Source organism: Amphiura filiformis, chromosome 12 (genome assembly GCF_039555335.1).
Source record: "Amphiura filiformis chromosome 12, Afil_fr2py, whole genome shotgun sequence".
Classification (NCBI taxonomy): Eukaryota; Metazoa; Echinodermata; class Ophiuroidea; order Amphilepidida; family Amphiuridae; genus Amphiura; species Amphiura filiformis.
Window position 1 is genome coordinate 11,114,861 of NC_092639.1, and position 20,456 is coordinate 11,135,316.

General features: G+C 35.2%; 1 protein-coding gene across 1 annotated transcript in view; it reads left to right on the forward strand.

Annotated features, from left to right (window-relative positions):
• The window catches only part of LOC140165781 (vesicular inhibitory amino acid transporter-like), a 78,887-nt gene extending 69,475 nt beyond the window's left edge, over positions 1 to 9,412 (forward strand). Inside the window, exon 2 of the mRNA XM_072189104.1 lies at positions 8,034 to 9,412. Coding sequence (XP_072045205.1) covers positions 8,037 to 9,218 — 1,182 coding nt within the window. The 5' untranslated portion in view covers positions 8,034 to 8,036 and the 3' untranslated portion in view covers positions 9,219 to 9,412. The remainder of the gene's footprint in view (positions 1 to 8,033) is intronic.
• Positions 9,413 to 20,456: the final 11,044 nt, after the last annotated feature.

The window sequence follows — 20,456 nt, forward strand, 5'->3', positions numbered from 1 at the left end:
TAGTACATCACTGTCCATTATTACAAACATACTTGCTAATTTTATTTATGCTTTCTATAGTAAATAATAGCTTAACATAGAATAGCGTATACTAATATTATGCTTAGTAACTTATTTCCTTGTTCATATACTATTCTTTCGCATTATTGAACTTATAAATTTGTCAGGTGCGGGGAAAGCTCAGACAACCGGAACAACAATTTTACATATCGAAGAATCCATCTCGTGTTTCAAAACCTTGTTATTTATAAGATCAATACCAAAGTCTCCGTGCAACATCACAAGGACAGACTAATTCCTGAGGTGTTCGTTTTCCCTGTAACTTTTTGAGAACTAAATCTGTGTATGGGAGGCGTTTGGGATGGAAACGGTAAAAATATCTACATGTAATGTTTCTGGATAAAATTGTACCTAAGCTTGGTTTTGTCAGCGTGTTTGGTTACACTTTTGAACACATTCTATTGCTTATATAACGTATGGTAGCTTCATCTTATTTTGATAGAACTCCATATTAACAGTTCTATCTTTCAGTACAGTGAGTTCATTTCGATTCAAATGTTATTTTGTCACTTTGTTTAAATGCCCTCTTTGCCATGTTTGAGATTTAGAACGGCTGCATGCTTTGGACATGAAATTTGTACTTGAATATAATAAACTCAAATTAGACAATCTCACATTCGTTGAAAAATGAAGGTTCTTAAACAGCGTAACGCTAATAAACTCCATATTTACTGTTCTATCTTTCAGTTAGTACATTTCGATTCAAATGTTACTTTGTCACTTTGTTAAAATGACCCCCTTTGACATGTTTCAGAAAGAGTTAGAACGACTGCGTGTTGTTGACATGAAATTTGTACTTGAATATATTAAACACAAATTAGACAATCTCACATTTTTGAAAAGTGACGGTTTTAACCAGTTAGAACTTAACGCTAACATTAACCTCTTGCCCTCAAATAAAACCGTTTTTTATAATTATAATTAGTAGCCTCGTGTATTAGTATGCTGTTCAAAGTAGATGACCCAATTAACTGAACTATATAATCTAACGTTTGACCTTTATTGCTTTTACCTCTCCCTATCACTATGGACCACAATGGCCTCATCGCTATGGCATAGTTCAATAACCATAATTAAACAATAATAGGGCAAAATTTGACCTCAAGTTACAGAGTATGAGTTTTTGTACCCACATTTTCAAAGGTCATTCAGTGAATGTGCGATTGTATTAAGGTTAAAGGACTGCACCCTGATAGATGATCATGTTGTGGCTCCTACTGTATGTGACGTGTTAGCGATTAGCAGACGATAGTTTTGGACAAGCTTCTGTTCTTACTTAGTATGGTTATAAGATATTTGTCGAATAAAAAGCCCTTTGTAAAAAGAAGAAGAACAATACAACAAAGTGGAAGTAAAAGGCCCTGCCCTGCAACTGATCGAGGACAGATGAGAAAAGGAGCATCTACCGGCGTAGCCGGTGACATATATAGGTGATATTATACAATTTGGTTGTATCTGTGAAATGACAATGAATGTTTGACTGATTACAACATTGACTTAGGAAAAATAGTGTTGTTTAAAAGGAAAACATCAGTTTTCTTAAAATGGTAAATCTGCACTCAAACGATATCCAATGAAGCAATTATACGTAGTTAATTTCAAGATGCTCTATCTTCCATGAGAGCAAATAAATATAGGGTTTTTTCGCTAAGAAAGTGTCTCTATTTTACATTCTAGCACTAGAATTAAACCCAAACAGTCATAATTGCTTTTCAAATATACCCATTCAACTGACTTTGTTATTTTCCCAGAATCACATTTGGTTAATCATACTCATGCAAAGTCATAAAACACAAATAAAAACATACCATAAAAAAGACTTTAGCTTCCTTATGTAAACAAAACCAGATAAATTAACCATTTATTCATCTATTTCTGCAACATACTCCGACGGGTAAAAGCTCATTATTTCATTCAAATACGTTAATTATATAGATTAATGTGTTGTATTTATCAAAATAACGACAAATAAGATTTCATAAATAAAACCTTATCAATATTTAGTGACACTAGAAATACGAACCTTGATATTACATTTTACAGCATTCAATCAGAATACAATTTATCACGCCAGTTATCCTCAAGGTGTTTGTACCAGGTCAAATGTCTCATTGCATTTAAATTCCTTGGTATATATCCAGTAATACTTTCTACCTAATGACGTCATTTCTTCCTCTAAATACAGTATCTGTCTTGTGCAAAATAGAAGTTATTCATGGTGAATCTATTTTGGCGCGTTTTTAAGTTTTCTGTAGAAGACCGTTGGTAAAACCAATGATCACGTGATCCAATTCGATTAACAGCAGGTGTGTAAACCGTGGTTTGATGGCAAGATGGCTCTATCTTCCATGAGAGCAAATAAATACGAGGGCTTAGAACACGCTAAGAAAGGAATCTCTATATACATACATTCTAGCACTAGAATTAAGCGCTTTACATATACCCATTCAGCTGACTTTGTTATTTTACAGCCCAGAATCACATTTTAATCATACTCATGCAAAGTCATAAAACACAAATAAAAACATACCTTCATAATAAGGAAGACTTTGCTTCCTTATGTAAGCAAAAGGATAAATAACCATTTATTCATCTATTTCTGCAACGTGATACCTCCGACGGGTAAAACACTCATTATTTCATTCAAATACGTTAATTATATAGATATAATGTAGAGGTTTGTATTTATCTTATTACTGATAACGTACAAATAAGTTATTTTAACATAAATAAAACCTTATCAATATTTAAGCAACACTAGAAATAGTTAACCAGTTGATATTACTAAGGGCTATTTCTCACAGCATTCAATCCCAATTTATCACGCCAGTTATCCTCAAGGTGTTTGTACCAGTTTCAAATGTCTCATTGCATTTAAATTCCTACATATATATCCAGTAATACTTTCTACCTAATGACGTCATTTCTTCCTCTAAATACAGTATCTGTCTTGTGCAAACCGAAGTTATTCATGGTGAATCTATTTTGGCGCGTTTTTAATTTTGCTTGTCTGCTCCCAGAAGACCGCGGTATAAACCAATGATCACGTGATCCAATTCGATTAACAGCAGGTGTGTAAACCGTGGTTTGATGGCAGAGCCCCCGAAGAGCACTCGTTTAGAATGAGACTGATGGAAGCATTTCATTCTGACAGATTTGTCGATACGTTGATTCACTCAGCTCTTCTGTTGCGAGAGAAAATAATTAGCCCCTTAAATGACCGGAAAATTGCGTTTTGCTGGTTAGCGGGAAGATGAATAATGATCGTAATTAAATTATACTTTTTGTCATTTATTTCATGACCAGACGTATATTTTACACTTTATTTCTTTATCAGCATCGTTATGAGTTAGTGAATAGGTTAAAACTGACGCTGTTAAAATTGACGCTGTTGTTACGTAGGAAAACAATTTAATTAATTTGGGCGGGAAAGAAAAACTTGTGTTTGGAAATTAATTTAGATTTTCCCCGCAAGATATACACATACGTATATTAGGAAGAAACAATTTGGGATCATCGAATATACTCTTGGTATTCTCTTTAGCTTTCTTATAACGGTATACAAATAAACTGGTTGCTAAAACTTTTATATTTGAAATACATCCGTTGTGGATTGTGTCTGTATTTAACTATACTTTGCAAAGCACGTGCAAACTATTATATATAAGTAATGCTGCGAATTTAAAGGTGCATTAAAGTTATTCAATATCGTTAGCTGAGTAAAAGGGTAATAAAAGGTAATATACGGCAGCACTCGTGAAAGAAATGTCGAGATATAAAATCTTCAACACTTGTGTATGTTTTAAAATCTACGTCAGGACCAATACTTAACAGAAGTTAGCAATGTGCGATTCCAGTTGAAATCCATACCTCCGTTTGTAAGACATGTCCTTAATACTCCACAAAGGGAGTGCAAATTACAAATGGGATTACCTGAATGGAGGATTGGGTGGCTCCATTTAAAATGTACACTCCCTGTGTAGAAGATTAATGTTCTTTCTTCCATAGAGGGTGTATGCATTTCAGCTGGATCAGCCCAATCAAGGTGGATTGGAATTCGCAAATACCATTGGTTACATTAGCACTTTAATATCAAACAGTTTCAAATCCAACAAAAGAAAACCCGTGACACGACAAAGATGTGTTCCCGCATATCCCGCCCATTGCATATTACAAGACGGAGAAGGGACTCTTCACTTAAAATGCCGACACATTTTGTGAAACAACACAAGTCCTCACAACGGCACGCGTTGTCGGTCCAAGCAGCCCACCTGGGAATACCAAGTACGTTGGGTATCCGTTGCAATCTTTACTTAGCACGGTCAACGGCCAGATATATACAAAGCGCGACAGTTGTTAAGTCTACTGAAGCTTACCGCGCTACATATGTGCATCACATTATTATATTAATATGAAAAATTACTAATTCTGTAAATTAAATGGAGGGAAAAATTTCGAGTTTTTGGTATGAAGGAGAAGGTGCTGTTCATTTTACTTATCAACCAGAAAAAATAGGTATCCTTAGTCACTTATCATACTAACTTAAAGGAGGATTTCGTGATCCTAGCATCCGCTTTTTATGACATTTTTCAGTAGATATCCACGAAAAAGCTTATTTCCAAAATTTCAGTTGATTCCGATTTTGCGTTTGCGAGTTATGCATGATTATGTGTATTACACTGCTCCATAGACAATGTGTTGTAATTTCGTTCTGGTGCACCAGAACGAAATTCAAATTTGGCGATATTTTTGCTAAACAAATTAATCTGCAAGAAATATTTGGTACATAAACATTATGTAGCCAGAGGTATCCAGTGGTGTAAAAATCTCAACTTTTTTGGGGAAAAGTGGGGGGATGAGGCTGTGGATCACGAAATGCCCCTTTAACTACTGTTAGTCTGTAAGTAATGTCATCACAACACAAACATAGTATTATCATTAACTCTCTGAGCACTACCTGCCGATCTAACATTACCTCTGATTGGTCAATTACATGGTATCTTCATTTTAATCACCAATCAGAATGGAGCTTTGAAATAATTCATCCCAATTTTTGTGTGTGTGTGTGTGGTGAAGTTATTCTAACAATGTTGCTGATTGGTCCAATTGATAATGAAAACTTCTTTTTGACCAATAGGCAGGTAGGTCTCATATAGGGTTACTGAAATCGCTACTGAAATATGTGGGATTTAGATCTGGATCAGGTTAAAACACAAGTCGTTATCAACAATGTTATGTCACTCTTAATTGCGTTTCCTGTTTACAAGCAATTAAGGTAGCAATGTCGACTTACCGCTTGCCGGGTGTACTCGAGCCAATTTTCTGTTTTTAGAATTAGAGCTAATTATCTACTTTATTACACCGGGTTATTTTAAGTGCATACGGATACATGCTGCTTCTAATATTGGTATATTTATAGAAAATGGCTATTTATGTCTGTTTATGTTAAAGCGAGAAGTTGAATAATAGCTGTTTTTTATTTAGAAAAAAGTTGTCTATTGTTTTAAGCAAGGAGCATTGTTGTAATATATCTGTGTTTAAAAACACCGGACATCTCCTTACAAACTTGCAATGAGCATCAGGCAGGTTTCATTTTTTTAAAAGCTGCTAGGGGAAAAAGAAGCGATTTTCTCGTTCTACTATTTTATGACTTAATTATTGTTATGGGATATAATCAGAAAGGTGTACTTAAAATAGTGAATAAAATTTAAATTGAGTGCCGCAAGACAAAGTAATTTGTCGCATTAACTCCTCTCGCACAGTGAAATATTTGTTTCATGCCTATCATTTATAAACATGCTCCACGTGTAACGTTGAATATATAATCAAATAGTGTCACTCATATATTCTTAGGACTGACAAAATGATTTATTTCGAATTGATAACCACAACATGTGAGGTTAATTAAACGTACCTATTTTTCTTATTTTCACTATCGACTAGTGAAGAGAGCACTATATATACATCAAGATCCCGTTCATCAAATATACACCTTAGGCTTATCTCTACGGTATTGAGGAAAGATTTTGATAATAATCGGGTAGAATTCAGCCCAGACTCACCTGACGCAAATTAACAGGAAGAATAATTTCAACTATGACATATTTTGGAATAAGTTTCTTTATCTGTAACTGACAAGATTTGAAGCTTAGAGAATTGCTGCTATTCCATTTAAAATCCCCACTACCGCTGTGGAAGATATTGGAAATATGTTCCACAGAGGGAGTATGAATTGTAAATGGAATTAGCACATTAGGCAGCTCCATTTGAAACTCACCCTCCCACTGTGGAAGATTCAGTGGGTGTATGAAATTCAAATGGAGCTGCATAATGTGCTAATTCCATTTAAAATTAATACTCCCTCTGTGGAAGATATTTCCAAAATCTTCAACAGGGGTAGTGTGGATTTTAACTGGAATATCCCATTGCTGGTTAATTTGGGTACTTTGTGCATGGTGTCAGATTAAGTTTGTAGGCATGTAATGACGTGGTCGATATAGCTGTATATAACCAGGGAAGTGTCCTATAATAACTTGCAGAAACATGTGCAAGTAAACACGAATGCTTATTAAATAAATTGATTTAGCTTTGTAAAGTAGGACAATTGCAAAGACAGGTGCAAAAGTTGTACTTATTTAGTATAGTTACGAGCAAACTTGATCTGGAAAAAACTGTCTTGTATTATCATTGTTGACACTTGTAATGGTTTTAGGATGTACTTTAAGCTTGTCACAAATTGTTTTTATTGTTAATGGGAAATGGATAAATATCATGTAAGCAACATTTCAATTGATCTATTATATTTTCATATTTCATATTATGATAAAGGGTTATTTTGCTTTTGAAATTTTGCGTGATCTGCTTTGACAGAATAATTGGTAAACCACAATTATTACACACTGGAGTGGCCAGCACTGTTATATTACTATATTACAATATACAGTGGTGATTTTGTATATTTAATGTATCTGATCAACCAGGGCAAATGAGGCAATTAAATGAAAATAGTATCATCAAGATATCCGTACCATATTTGGTTACAAAAGTTATGAACTGGTTGTTTTTGTTGCTCTGTCACTTTGCCAGTAGGCTGATCTCAATGCCACAACTTTTGACCTCGTAGTATCAGTTCACATTACATACTACGTACTGTGGTAAATTCATATAATTTTTTACACAAAAATATGTTGTCTTTTTAAGTCACATTTCATGGAACCAACCAAGTGGTATTTATGTGTCATGAAATGGGGCACCTACATGTATTTTTTTAATTAACAATGTCGTACCAAATGATAATGAAGCGCGAATGAAATCTAATAAGGCGAGTGGAATAGAAAGAGACATGTGCATTAAGTTTTAACAATTTAACTAAAAGCTGTTGTGTATTTTTCAATATTAATATATTAATGTTATAGGATATATACTCGTATAAGTCAAGGAATCCGATAGACGCATTTATATTACCACATGTCTTGCGGTTCTTGAGTTAATGCCAATAATATTTCAAAACTTTCGTTTGGCCGTTTCCCCCCTTAACATCAATGACGTGTGAAGAATAACGCCCCTTATATCAAGATATGTGATCTCCTTAATCCACACTAGTCCTCTAATGTGTCCGCTTTCTTTGTCTCAATATTTTAGTGCAAGCATCGTTCTTTTCATGCACCTTTACGATTCGCCTTAACAAAGCCTACCTTTAACAAGCGGTGTTCAAGACACCTACTTTCAATAAAGATTGTTTCTGTATATTGGGTGAAATAATTATTATTGACACTTTTGGTAATTTGTGTATATTTTTGCTAATTAGTCGCTTAATATTTATTTGTAGTTGTCTAACTTATCCTCTACTTCTCTATATTATTGTTTAAAATGTTTTGATTTACAAATAAAGTTGTTGATTTGCTTTGATTTGATTTTACTACCGTGCTCAATTTTAATCAAGAATATTTTCTTTCTTCTTGTTTTTTTTACAGGGAATGTTTTTGTTGGCTCTACCGTATGCAGTTAAAAATGGCGGGTATTGGGGACTCGTGGCACTGATTGCCGCCGCAGCAATAACCTATTACACAGGCATAATTCTTGTGCAATGTCTTTACGAAACCGATCCAACTACTGGCATCAAGAGACGTGTGAGAGATTCCTACGTCGATATTGCCACCGAAGTATGGGGTATTTATGCGGCACAAATTGTACACACAGCTCAATTTATTGAGCTTATTATGACATGCATTCTTTATTTGGTGCTTTGTGGAGACTTATTGTCTAACTGCTTCCCAGGTAGTGGAGCTACCACTACCATGTGGACTATAGTAGCAACATTCTTTGTTGTGCCATGTGCATTTCTTCGCGATTTGAAAGCCGTCGCTAGGTTGAGTTTAGGAAATGCTGTAGCTCACGTGATTATCAACGTAATTGTGATTGGTTATTGTATAACACACATTGGGACTTGGCATTGGGCACAAGTCAAACTGAAGGTGGACCTAAAACTTTTTCCTGTGTCAATGGGAATTGTCATTTTCAGTTATACGTCACATATTTTCTTACCAAGTTTGGAAGGTGATATGACAGATCGCAGTCAGTTCAATACTATGCTGAAATGGACCCACGGTTTGGCGGGTTTATTCAAAGCACTCTTCGCCTATGTGTGCTTTTTGACATTTGGTAATGCAACAAAGGACGTAATTACAGATAATCTACCCACTGCAGGTTTCAAAGGTCTGGTCAATTTTGCTCTTGTAATCAAAGCACTGTTGTCATACCCGTTACCTTATTACGCAGCAGCGGAATTATTAGAAAGAGCTTTCTTCATGGGCAGACCAAGGACTTTATTTCCATCCTGCTTCGCTACAGATGGGTGCTTAAATGTGTGGGCTCTTTTCTTGCGAATGCTCTTAGCATTATTTACGCTAACTTTAGCCATATATATCCCACATTTTTCTCTGCTCATGGGGCTTATTGGAAGCTTCACTGGAACTATGTTATCTTTTGTTTGGCCATGCTGGTTTCATCTTAAAATTAAATGGTATGACATCCCAAATTGGCAAAAAGTAGGTAATGTTTGTATAATGGTGGGCGGTGCAATATGTGGAATAATTGGAATAATACTTTCATTCAAAGGACTGGTGGATGCTTTCAGAGGACTCAATGATGATGCGTGAATAAACATTTTGCCCCGGGGGGTGACAGACAGGAGACCGGGGTTAGATTTACCAGTAAACACCAACCTTCCCATATACAGCTTTACACATGTGAATTAATGGTATACTTTGACAACGTTTTTTCATTAACTGTAGAAACATATTCTTAAAAGCAGACAATTTATGTTATAAATGCCAAGTACGTCAACTATTACAAGTATTGTATTTTATGGGTTCAAAGTCCACACGTGTATATGAGTTTTTATATAAGAAAACCGTTTACTGAATGAGACATGTGTTTTTATACTTCAAATATTTATTCAACAACAGCTCTTAACCAAACATTAAAACACAGCTTAGTTTAATTTAATCTTCAGATTATTTTAGTACGATACAGGCATCTTGAAAGAGTGACATTTCTGTCCCCCGTTTGGTCTAAAATGTGAGAATAATAATTGTATGTTATTCTAAATCGCAGGACTATTCTGTGACTAATTTTTGTCCCTACATAAAACATAATTAATACTGCTCTTATTTTATCGAAACTTTTACTAAATATTTTCTCAGGTGAGGGTCAAATTCAGCAAACTCCTTAAGGGCTGTGGTATGAACGTTTGGACAGTATTTATTTTGGGGCATTAGAGCACATCAGACATATCGAATTGCATTCTGAATACGAAGAATGTCATTCTGATATCAAATAATTTTGATTTTTGAAATTCGCAATTTAATACACATTTTATGGCAAATCATTAAAATTGATATTTTTGATATTTAACAGTACTTGAAGTAAATTTTATAAATCTGATGATTTATACTTAAAGTGTATGTAGGTGTGTTGAAAAGCCGACGATCAATTGAAAATTTTGACCTTTCGTATTGAAGATATGGATTTTTTTTCCCAAAACACCACAAAAAAATAGGTCTTTTTGGGAAAAAAATCCATATCTTCAATATGAAAGGTCAAAATTTTCAATTGACCGTCGGCTTTTCTTCGCTGCTACATACACTTTAGAATATATCATTCGATTTAAAAATTTACTTCGAGGACTGTTATATATCAAAAATTTGAAAAATATCAAATTTTTATAATTTGTCATAAAAGTTGTATTATATTGTGATTTTCAAAAAATGAAAATTATTTGATATCAGAAAGACATGCTTCGTATTCAGAATGCAATTCGATAGGTCTGAGGTGCTCTCATGTCCCACAAAAAATACTGTCGAAATGCCATAAACGCTCATTTTAGATCCCTTAAACGTATCCCTGTGAAATTTCACAGAACAAAGGTAATAAACATCTCAAAAAAGGAATTCCCCCTTAAATAATGGCCATTATTCAAAAACGGGCTATTGTACGCGTATTACAAATCTGTAAAATGCGTTGGCAGCAGAATTCATTTATGCGCATTTTGATACCTCATTTGTAGCAATTGACTAAATATTGACGTCAAAGCGTTCATTTAAATCAATGCAACCCAAGATTCGAAAGTTGCAGTAAATTCTATTGATTTGTATTCAATATAATGGAAGGAAATCTGTATAATGATATCTGAGTGTTTTTGTATTGTTGTAAGTGCAACTTTCAAATCTTGACCCCACTACATTAAATTGTATTGTTTTCTGAGCTATCGTATCAAATGAGGTGTCAACATGTGCAGAAATAAATTATGCTTCCAACGCATTTCACAGATTTGTAATACAAGAGCCCGTTTTTGAATAATGGCCATTGTTTAAGGGGGTAATTCCTTTTTTTGAGATGTTTACTACGTGTATCATCATCCTAAATCCCAGGTCAACATGTGGCAAACTTGTGCCTCTACACACTTGTTACTGTTCACATTTTACCAAAACATTTTGAGAGCACGCCACGGTGGCGCAGCGATGAAGACTTTGACCACATAGTCGCGGTGTGGATATCATGGGTTCGAAGCCTGCAGCGCCATCGTATTGTGCACTTAGGCTTTACCGTACTTGCTGCACTCCATCTAGGTGTAATGGGGAGCAGTTACGGGATAATTGGAATCTGAATGCTGAGAGGAGCTTAGCTTTATTTGCGACCTTGTTGAAGCGAAATGATTCCAATATCTCACTGGCAGCGGAATAAATTGTAGCAATTCGCTGTGAAGCGATGTAATAATCGGATTAACTACCATATCAATAGTTTCAAACAATGTTTGATTATATCGCGCTGCACTAGTACGTTCACGCGGGACCTATGCATTGAACCATAGATGTCAAAGAACAGGGATAAAAATCTGGATCGTAATTCTATAGAATATTCATATCATGCTGATCACTGGCACCTATAAGATTAGTATCTTTGAAAAAGAGCGGTATTGTATTCAATTCATGATTACAGACACACGTAGATGATGAGTGTGATGAGTGCAACCTTCTTGTAGTGCAGAGCGATATATTCAGAAATTGTATTAATCTATTGCTATGGTAGTTAATCCTCTTATTACGTCACTTCTACGGCGAAGTATGCTTGTACCTGACCAAGGTGACGTGTACGCTAAATTATAAACATTTTTATTATAGGCTCGTAATTATCACTAATCATTCTTTTAGAATAATTTATCACTCCTATAAGACAAGCTGGCCGTTGGTTCGCCTCAAGTTCGGTGGTGACGTAGGTGTCTATTTAAGTAATGTAAAATTAATTGCTCAGAGCTTCCACGTACACGTATCATGATGCAGTCATGTCTACAGTAGAATTCATCTCGACCTTTGCAGGACTTAACCCCATTAAAAGCTATTAAACCAAGATAACACTCATTGAAACAGCTCAACTGATTAAATCGGATCTTCTCTGGTTGTGCACAAGTGACTGTTTTCATGTGCGATATCGCAATAAAGCTGGTATTCATAGCTTCAGTTGGGTAACCGATTATAAAGGAAACGAAAGGAAACAATGTTATGTGTGGCTTTGTTCACGAAATCAGACAATGTCGTGCTTTTTGTAAAAGCTTGTAAACCAGCATTCTTGAAAATGAGCAACATAATGATTTTTGACTTAACACGGTTTAGAAATAATTTCTTCATATTTTTGGTGTTATCTGTCGTTTACATGTCCTTCCTAAAACACAAAAGTACGACCCTCTCCAAACACCTAAATTAGCTAAAATGTAGGACATGTTACAAAACTTTATTTTCTAGAACCTATTTAGAATAATCTAAATGTAGCTTTTACCGGTTTTTTTGTGGCATCCTTCAGAAGTGAGCGGTCCGATACCAATATTTTCGGTCAAATCTCCATTCAAATAACACGGGGAGTTGGCTAGCTATGCCTTGCCCTCACTCATATTTTTACAAAAAAGTACGACCATTTCTGAACATCTAACCTAGCTGTAATTTTAGGTCATGTTAGAGAAATATATTTGCTAGAAGTTTTGGAGAATAAATAAAATATTGGCTGGTTATTTTTCACACAGTGATGTTAACTAGGCAAGTGTCCATTCTCCCAACATACATCATTTGTAGGGGTCACGCGTCAATGGTGAGAGCACTGTGTATTGTGTATAGGAAAACGGACAGTAACTGCAGTATGTAAGTAAGGTTTGTCGGCACGCTTACAGCGCAACCACGAAAAAGCATTGACGTCACTACTGAATTTGAGGCGAACCAAAAAAAGAAAATAACTCAGTTGCATATGAAGACTTTTAATAGGAGCTCCAAGAATCCTTTTTTCCTAATGCAAATAGGTAATCTAGGTACCTGTTTACTTAAAAGCCTAAATAGAGAATATGTATGAACTGCTTTAAAGTGAAGGATGAGTCATTCAAATTGTCACTTACATACATACATATACATATACAATTTATACCGCGCATATTATCTAATTTATCCACTTGATATATTTGAAATTAAAAATTGGCCAAAAAAACAACCAAAAAAACAACAACAACAACCTAGCAGTATTGACGAAGTTGAAGCCCCATTCAAGTACATGTAGCTAATGTATATACTGTCAGTATATAAATTACGGATGCATGTAAAATGCCTTACTTTGTCTTAAGTACACAGCTTTCGGCTGAAGCACTAGCAGGCTATGTTAGCACATCTATAACAATGACGAAGGAACCAAAATCTGAATTTTGATGTTTTTTACGATCATCCGGATGAGCATATCACTGAATGGGCCTTTAACGACCGACCCTGCCGATCTTTCTCATTTAAGCCAATACTGTAAGATTTACTGTTTAGGTTGCCCTAATAATTATTGTGTTCTTCAAAATTATTATTTTATTGCGATTGTAATGTGCTTTAATTAACTAAAATAAGCTGCGATAGACAAGGTCTTTATATAAAATGATGCATTTGAAGCCAAATCAGTGATTTCATAAACTCACGAGATTTCATTCAGCATGTCAATCGGATACATACATTCATCTGCGCTAGCAGGAAATAGCGATTTCTTTCATTTTCATTTTACCTCATTTCGTTGACTCTTTCTGTGGGGGAAATAATATACACTGTTTCAAAAACCCTGCAATATTCATGTTATTACGACAACACAACAAATTATTATGTTTTGCCTTATTTGCATTGGAGTAATTATTTGGTTATAATAATGCAATGCTTATATCACGCTTTTTACATATTTTGCGTCTCCAATCACAAGCTATTTGAATATGGACCAGGTCTATGAAAAATGTTTGATATAAATCCGCAAGATATGTAATATTATGTTTCATTGAAAAAAATGACAAGCAGCGAACTTTCAATTTCGACCATATCCGGGTCCTTGTACTTTTTATTGTTGTAGACAGCGGATACTTGATATGTAATTAAAATGCTAAAAGTGCATGTATTCATTATGTAAAAGAACAATCAATACACATTATTAAAATAGTTTCTTTTCAATAATGTAACCCTTTTTATATCAGAAAGTGAGAAGTTATTAATGCTCTGCGTGCTACAATCCAGGAAAAAATAGTTGGCACACTTGCACTAAATAATGGAAATGCGTGCCCTATCAAAATTGGAGAGGCGAGTGAAACATGCATGCAATATATGTGAAGTACAGACTCCCCCCTATATCTCACCCTTCCCCACTCCCCATCTTTCAATGTTGGAGGGTCTCAGGGACCTGTTGACAACATGGCTTGGTCCAACATTGAATTTGGGGAGCGGGGGAAGAGATATACCAAAAGACAGGCAAAATGTGCCAACCTTTTTTCCTGGATTGTAGCCATGCGTCTCATCAACGGAAAAAGTTCAAGTTTTGAAATATTTTCTCAAAAATATCAAGAGCTATTTTAAGAACTACTGAACCAATACTAGGCTTGTTTGTATTCATTTTAATGCAATTTTCATGCTGATATGGTCATGTAAATTTACATTTCTGAAATCTTTTAAACATGTCGTCTGCAGTCGACACCCGCGTGAAGAGAGTTAAACATCAATTTTTAAAGTCAGGCAGTTGTATAGATTTAAAATCTCTTGTAAAATGTGAACAGCAACCACGCCCACTTGTAAGTTGAGTTTTATATCTTAATAAGCTTACTTATTTACTCTGTTTTCTGCAGTGATATTTGGCAGTATCCTTAACAAACCAAGTAATGTTATGTATTTGTATGAATGTAATACCATGGAAACATAGATATACTAATTATCTTCCCATAAATCTTAACAGCAATACAATGTATAGTGTTTATATAATTTTATTTAGTATTAATAATATTGTTTTTATCATTCCTAAATTATCAATGTTTCATAATGATCTGTGTAATTGTTAGAGAAGAAGGATGCAATATTTGCAACTGTCGAAAGAAGTATATTATATGTATATAAATAGATAGTATATATGTATAAAGACACTTTATGAACAAAATCTCTGGCAAATTCAGACACGTGTAATGTATATGTTGTCAAAGTGGTTCATCTTGGGGAAAATTGTACATGTTCATTTGTATGTACAGTCATGAATATTCATGTTATTATCTGTGACGTGTATTGGTATTTTAAGTGTACTATGACGATTTGAAATAAAATACATGGGTGTCTCACAAATGCGTACGTGTTGACTTGTTTTTATCGTTGAATTTAATTTACTGGTTTTAACCCTAGAACTAAGACGGAGGGAGGTTTTTCACCGGTCATAAAAATGCTCGTCTTTACGCCCAAACGACTTAGCTAATCGTAGATCCATCCTTTGCGTTCATTTTAGTGATAACATTTTTACCCCAGCACCGGGGGAAGGATGGACCGTGACCATCAAAGATGACCATAGGGGGAAGTGGTGAGGTCCACCATAGGTTTCTACAGTAAAATCGATGATTATCATTTCCCTCTTGTAAAATTATTTCAAGAGATATGGACTTCTTTATCAATACTTGTTTGTTAGTTTGAAATAGTCATTTAATTATATTTAGGAACAACTTTGGTGAAAATCGCATGTTCGTAGAATTTTAGCCAAAAAGCAAATTTACCTATATTTTTGCACATTTTGCACTGTGATGTCATAGCGACATTATGTGGGGAATGTACTTAATGTTGTATGGCAGGATAGAGGAGACCCATAGCTATACATTATGACGGTATACGACGTTTATAATTGAAAATAAGCCCAATCGCCATTGTAACTTCCGGTTATTTTGGGACACTTTGACCTCTGACATATCGGGGAAATTGCTGTAATTATTATTAATTAATTTATTATTGTCATAATGCTATCATTACAAATATTTAAATAATTTATTTATTCAATAATAATGTTTTTTTGGGTTTGTTTTCATTCTTGTAAAACATTTTAAATTATTTTTTGTATGCACAAAAACATTTTTTCTGAATTGTCTCAATAGGTCAGAGGGCAAATTGTCCCAAAACTGCAAAAACTGTCCCACAATGCATTGCAAACTTCCAATGCCGATTGGGCTTATTAGGGGAAACAATCTCCTTAGTAGTCTATATTACAACATTTGGCTCAGTAGTTTAGGGTTAATGTATTCCTTGATTGAAATAGTGTCAGACAATAGTTTAAATACGAGGGTCATTCTGTCTCCATTATCACATCTCTGTTATCTTACGTGCCATGATTTTGAAGTTACCCATGGTTATACGACGTACTCTAAATTCTAGGCTACAAAATAAATGTTATTCGATGAAAATGTGATTTTTGATTGTTTAGATATGTTGGTTAAAGCGAATACATATTTGGTACGTCGGAAACGGTTAAAAACTGAAGCCAAAAGTTTAGTAAACATTAAAATATAGTTTGGATAATCTCCAATGTTTGTAAGATGGGGTTGTCCTGCTGCTAACTCATGATAAATGTTTTGTTCCTATTTGAGCTCCCTAACAAGCATTGGGACTTCGCAACATAATTCATATGAATAGAAAACATCGAAGGGTTCAACAGACACAAACTAAATAGTGAAATTTGCCAGATTTCTACTAGACCATGTTTAGGGGTAATCCATAAATCGTCCTTGTTGTAAGCAATGGATGCATCTTGATAAGGAAATAGGATATGAACGGTTTGTTAATAACCATGTATATACTTACAAAATATACAAAAACTGTGCATTTGAGCTTTTTCTATTTACCTTCATATCTCAAAAATACTCAATGCTGACTAAGTGTCAATAACACTATCTTTTATTTAGATCATGTAAGTACATAATGACGATGATGAAGTATTTAGATCGTGAAATATTTAGAAGATGAAGAAGTATTTAGAATATGATGAAGTATTTAGATCATGTAGTTTTGAAAACCAGTATTCATGAAAAACAAAATATTAGACGCCAGCTGGCCGGCCAAGTAAACAAAACACACCTATCGTACGTGTACACGTAGAACCTTTCATAACATTCTGAAATGGTGAATCATTGCCAAAATAATTGACTTAATCTTTGGCTTGTTTAAATTAAAGATAATTAACGAAACATAGAGGTAAGCCAAGAAAACCAGAACCATTCTACCCTCCGTAATGATATACAGTTAGACGCAAGTGACCATGACTATACCTTAAAGTTACTTTCATTTTTATCTTGCCGAAATGAGAAACATGTAATTGTGGACATAGATGATTCAGGATTTAAGCCATCGATACGGATCTCTATTCTGAAGTTAGCAGACAACATAATTTAAGAGGATGCGGTAACTACCCCTAAACAACATTTCTCGACACTAATCCTATATATATAGACCGCAGATTGTAGCAAATTACTACGTAGTAAATATGCACCAGTGAACATCAGTGCAACACAGTGTCCAGTGTGTTGTGATAACGGTTTACATCAGCCGTTTGCACCACATTATCGTGACGGAACCCATGGGAAATATGGCGAAACACTTTATAGGCGTGATTTAATTTGGCTTGTTTAGCTATCCGGTCATGTTCAACAACCGTAGGCTACTGTCGAGTCCATCTTGTCCAATGTTGATCTAAAGTGTGAATCCTTATACAATTAAAATGTTATCAGTGATTTACGCATGACCTCAAAAAGTTTGAACACAATACACTCTTTCCTTAGGTTCACAGAGTGCGTGAAACTGCAAATAAATATGCATACAATGACTTTATTCATATGCATAATAAACTTGTTCACTACGTGTGTTTGAAAATCACGTCCTCCCATTGTATCGACTATGATGTGCCAACTAATGGCACAAAAGACATATATCAGAAATTTATAGCGAAAACCTGTTTAAAAATGTAGATATTCCAAAGATTACCGACTGAAAATTGCACATAAGTAAGGCGCCATTCCCAGTTTCTGACGGATGCTCATCCGTAATACGGAGTGATTTTAATCCCACGTCTTCCGTCATCGTATGCCCAACTTTCAGAACAATATTAAGTATTACAACAATATGACAGTACGTACTTTGACATGCCAAATTGACTTTCTGCCAAGACTCTTAAAAATATCCCTTATAACTAATTGTTACGTTATCAACTAACTACTTATCGAAATGCAAAAGGAATGAAAGCTGAATTGACATGATCACGTCTATATAAACTCTGGCCTCAAAAAGATACTTATAATTTTTCACAAGGTCATATCTTAAAATCCTCTCCATAAAAGATGGCTGAACAAAATTGCACACAGGATTACTTCAATACTCTACTCTAAACAATGGTCAGTAACCAAACAGTTGTCCAACTGACAACATTTCTCAGCACTATAGTTAGACTGTAGATTGTAGCAAATTACTATAAAATAGACAATGCTCCAGTGAATATCAGTGCATCACAGTGTCCAGTGTGTTGTGATAACGGTTTACATCAGCCGTTTGCACCAAATTATCGTGACGGAACCCATGGGAAATATGGGGAAACACTTTGCAGGCGTGATTTAATTTGACTTGTTTAGCTATCCGGTCATGTTCAACAACCGTAGGCTACTGGAGTCCATTTTGTCTAATGTTGACTTAATGTGCGAATCCTTATACAATTCATATGTTATCAGTTACTTACGCATGACCTTAAACAGTTTGAGCACAATTAACTGTTCTTCCTAAGTTCACAAAGAGATAGAGAATGCAAAAGCATGTTACTGCCGGGATTTTCGATATATGTGGGAAGAACTTGTTATGTTACTTGTGTGGGTCAAGTTTTCTTATGTTAAGTAATCTTTGTCAGTACGTACGTGCATTTACTGTAAATGACTAAATCCTTTAGTCGTCTGCACTACGCATTTTATTTGTAGCATGTGCACTGTGTAGTGACGACTGAAAATTTACCGTTCGTATAGTGTCGGACTCATGAAAATATTCTCGCGTGATATTGGTTGTGTGCCAACACCTGTGTACAACGTCGTGTGATTAATTCGCGCTCTGACGTTACAATGGACACCACTGCGCAGTCTCAATGCAACCATAATCTGGTTGTAAAGTCTAACACTTTTTTAACACGTAAGTTTCTTGACCTCTGCCCTCATTCGACAACTTTCTGGGTTGATCGACTGAGGAGCTTACGTGTGGGACTTACGTGTGGGACTTTGCAACCATATTATGCACGCGCGAGAATATTTGCACGAGTCCGACACGATAAGGAAGCTCAGTTGTTCAGTCGTCACTACAAGCATAACACAAATACATGCGCAGTGTATACGAGAATTGAGCCTAGATTAGATGCATTTGATATGAGATGCCAATGAAAAATTATCCGCATCAAACGGACTCAGCATATCACCAACGATGATAAGATCTCTGACAAAGCAACATAAGCTTACCACCATCATTAGAAAGGGCCGCTTACAGTGGTTTGGTCATCTGCTCAGGATGGATGAGAGTCGCATTCCAAGAAAACTCTACTTCTGGAATCCCACCCACGGAAAGAGAAGACCTGGACGCCCTAGGACAACTTGGAAGAATGTTATTCAAAGGGACTTGGATAGACTTGGCATCAGGTGGTCTGTACAAGAAGCTGGAGTTGCTACCAAGGACCGGGTCATATGGAAGTTTCTCCTACGTTAGGCAGCAGGTGCAGGAATGCATGATGCTGTTTGGTAGGTAGGTAGGTAGGTAGGTAGGTAGATAGGTAGGTTGGTAGGTAGGTAGATAGATAGGTAGGTAGGTAGGTAGGTTGGTAGGTAGGTAGGTAGGTAGGTAGGTAGGTAGTGTAGTGTAGACGACTAGTGAATTTAGTCTAATAAGCTTTTCTCAGTCGCCAACCCAGAAAGTTGACGAATGAGGGCAGTAGTCTATCTTAACGCTGCAAATATTAAACAATTCATCCTTTCAGAGTATTTTTTTCTTTTTTATTCTTGAAGCTTTATTCTTGAAGCTTTATTTAGTCGATCACGGTTTACATTATTTGAAACGTTTTTAAAACAAAATTCACAAAAATAAAACGATAATATTCTGTCCCCCTAACGGTATTCCATGATCAAAACATGAGTGGTGTTGAATTCTTTATTGGTGTGGGTGTCGATGTTTCTTGTGTGAATATTGTAGACTGTTTGGGAGCATTGATCAAGTGTACTGCCCTCTATATGAATATTGCAGCCTTTACCCAATAATTTTCTTAGATAAGGAACAGCTATCATAGTGACGTTGTGTTATGAAATTCCACTGCGTGTCAGATAAAATGATGGCGTCCTATCATGAGATTCAAAGTAATCGCCAGTGAATTGTACGAGCCCACACAGCTTCATTGTAGAATGTGACATTAAATTGTCATTGCATCTGCTACTTTAACTATCACGTCTGAATAATGTGATGTCTTAGCAATTTGCAATACATTTAAATAGTATACTCTTGATTGATAAAGCAAATTAGCTTACAAAACGATTGCTAGAC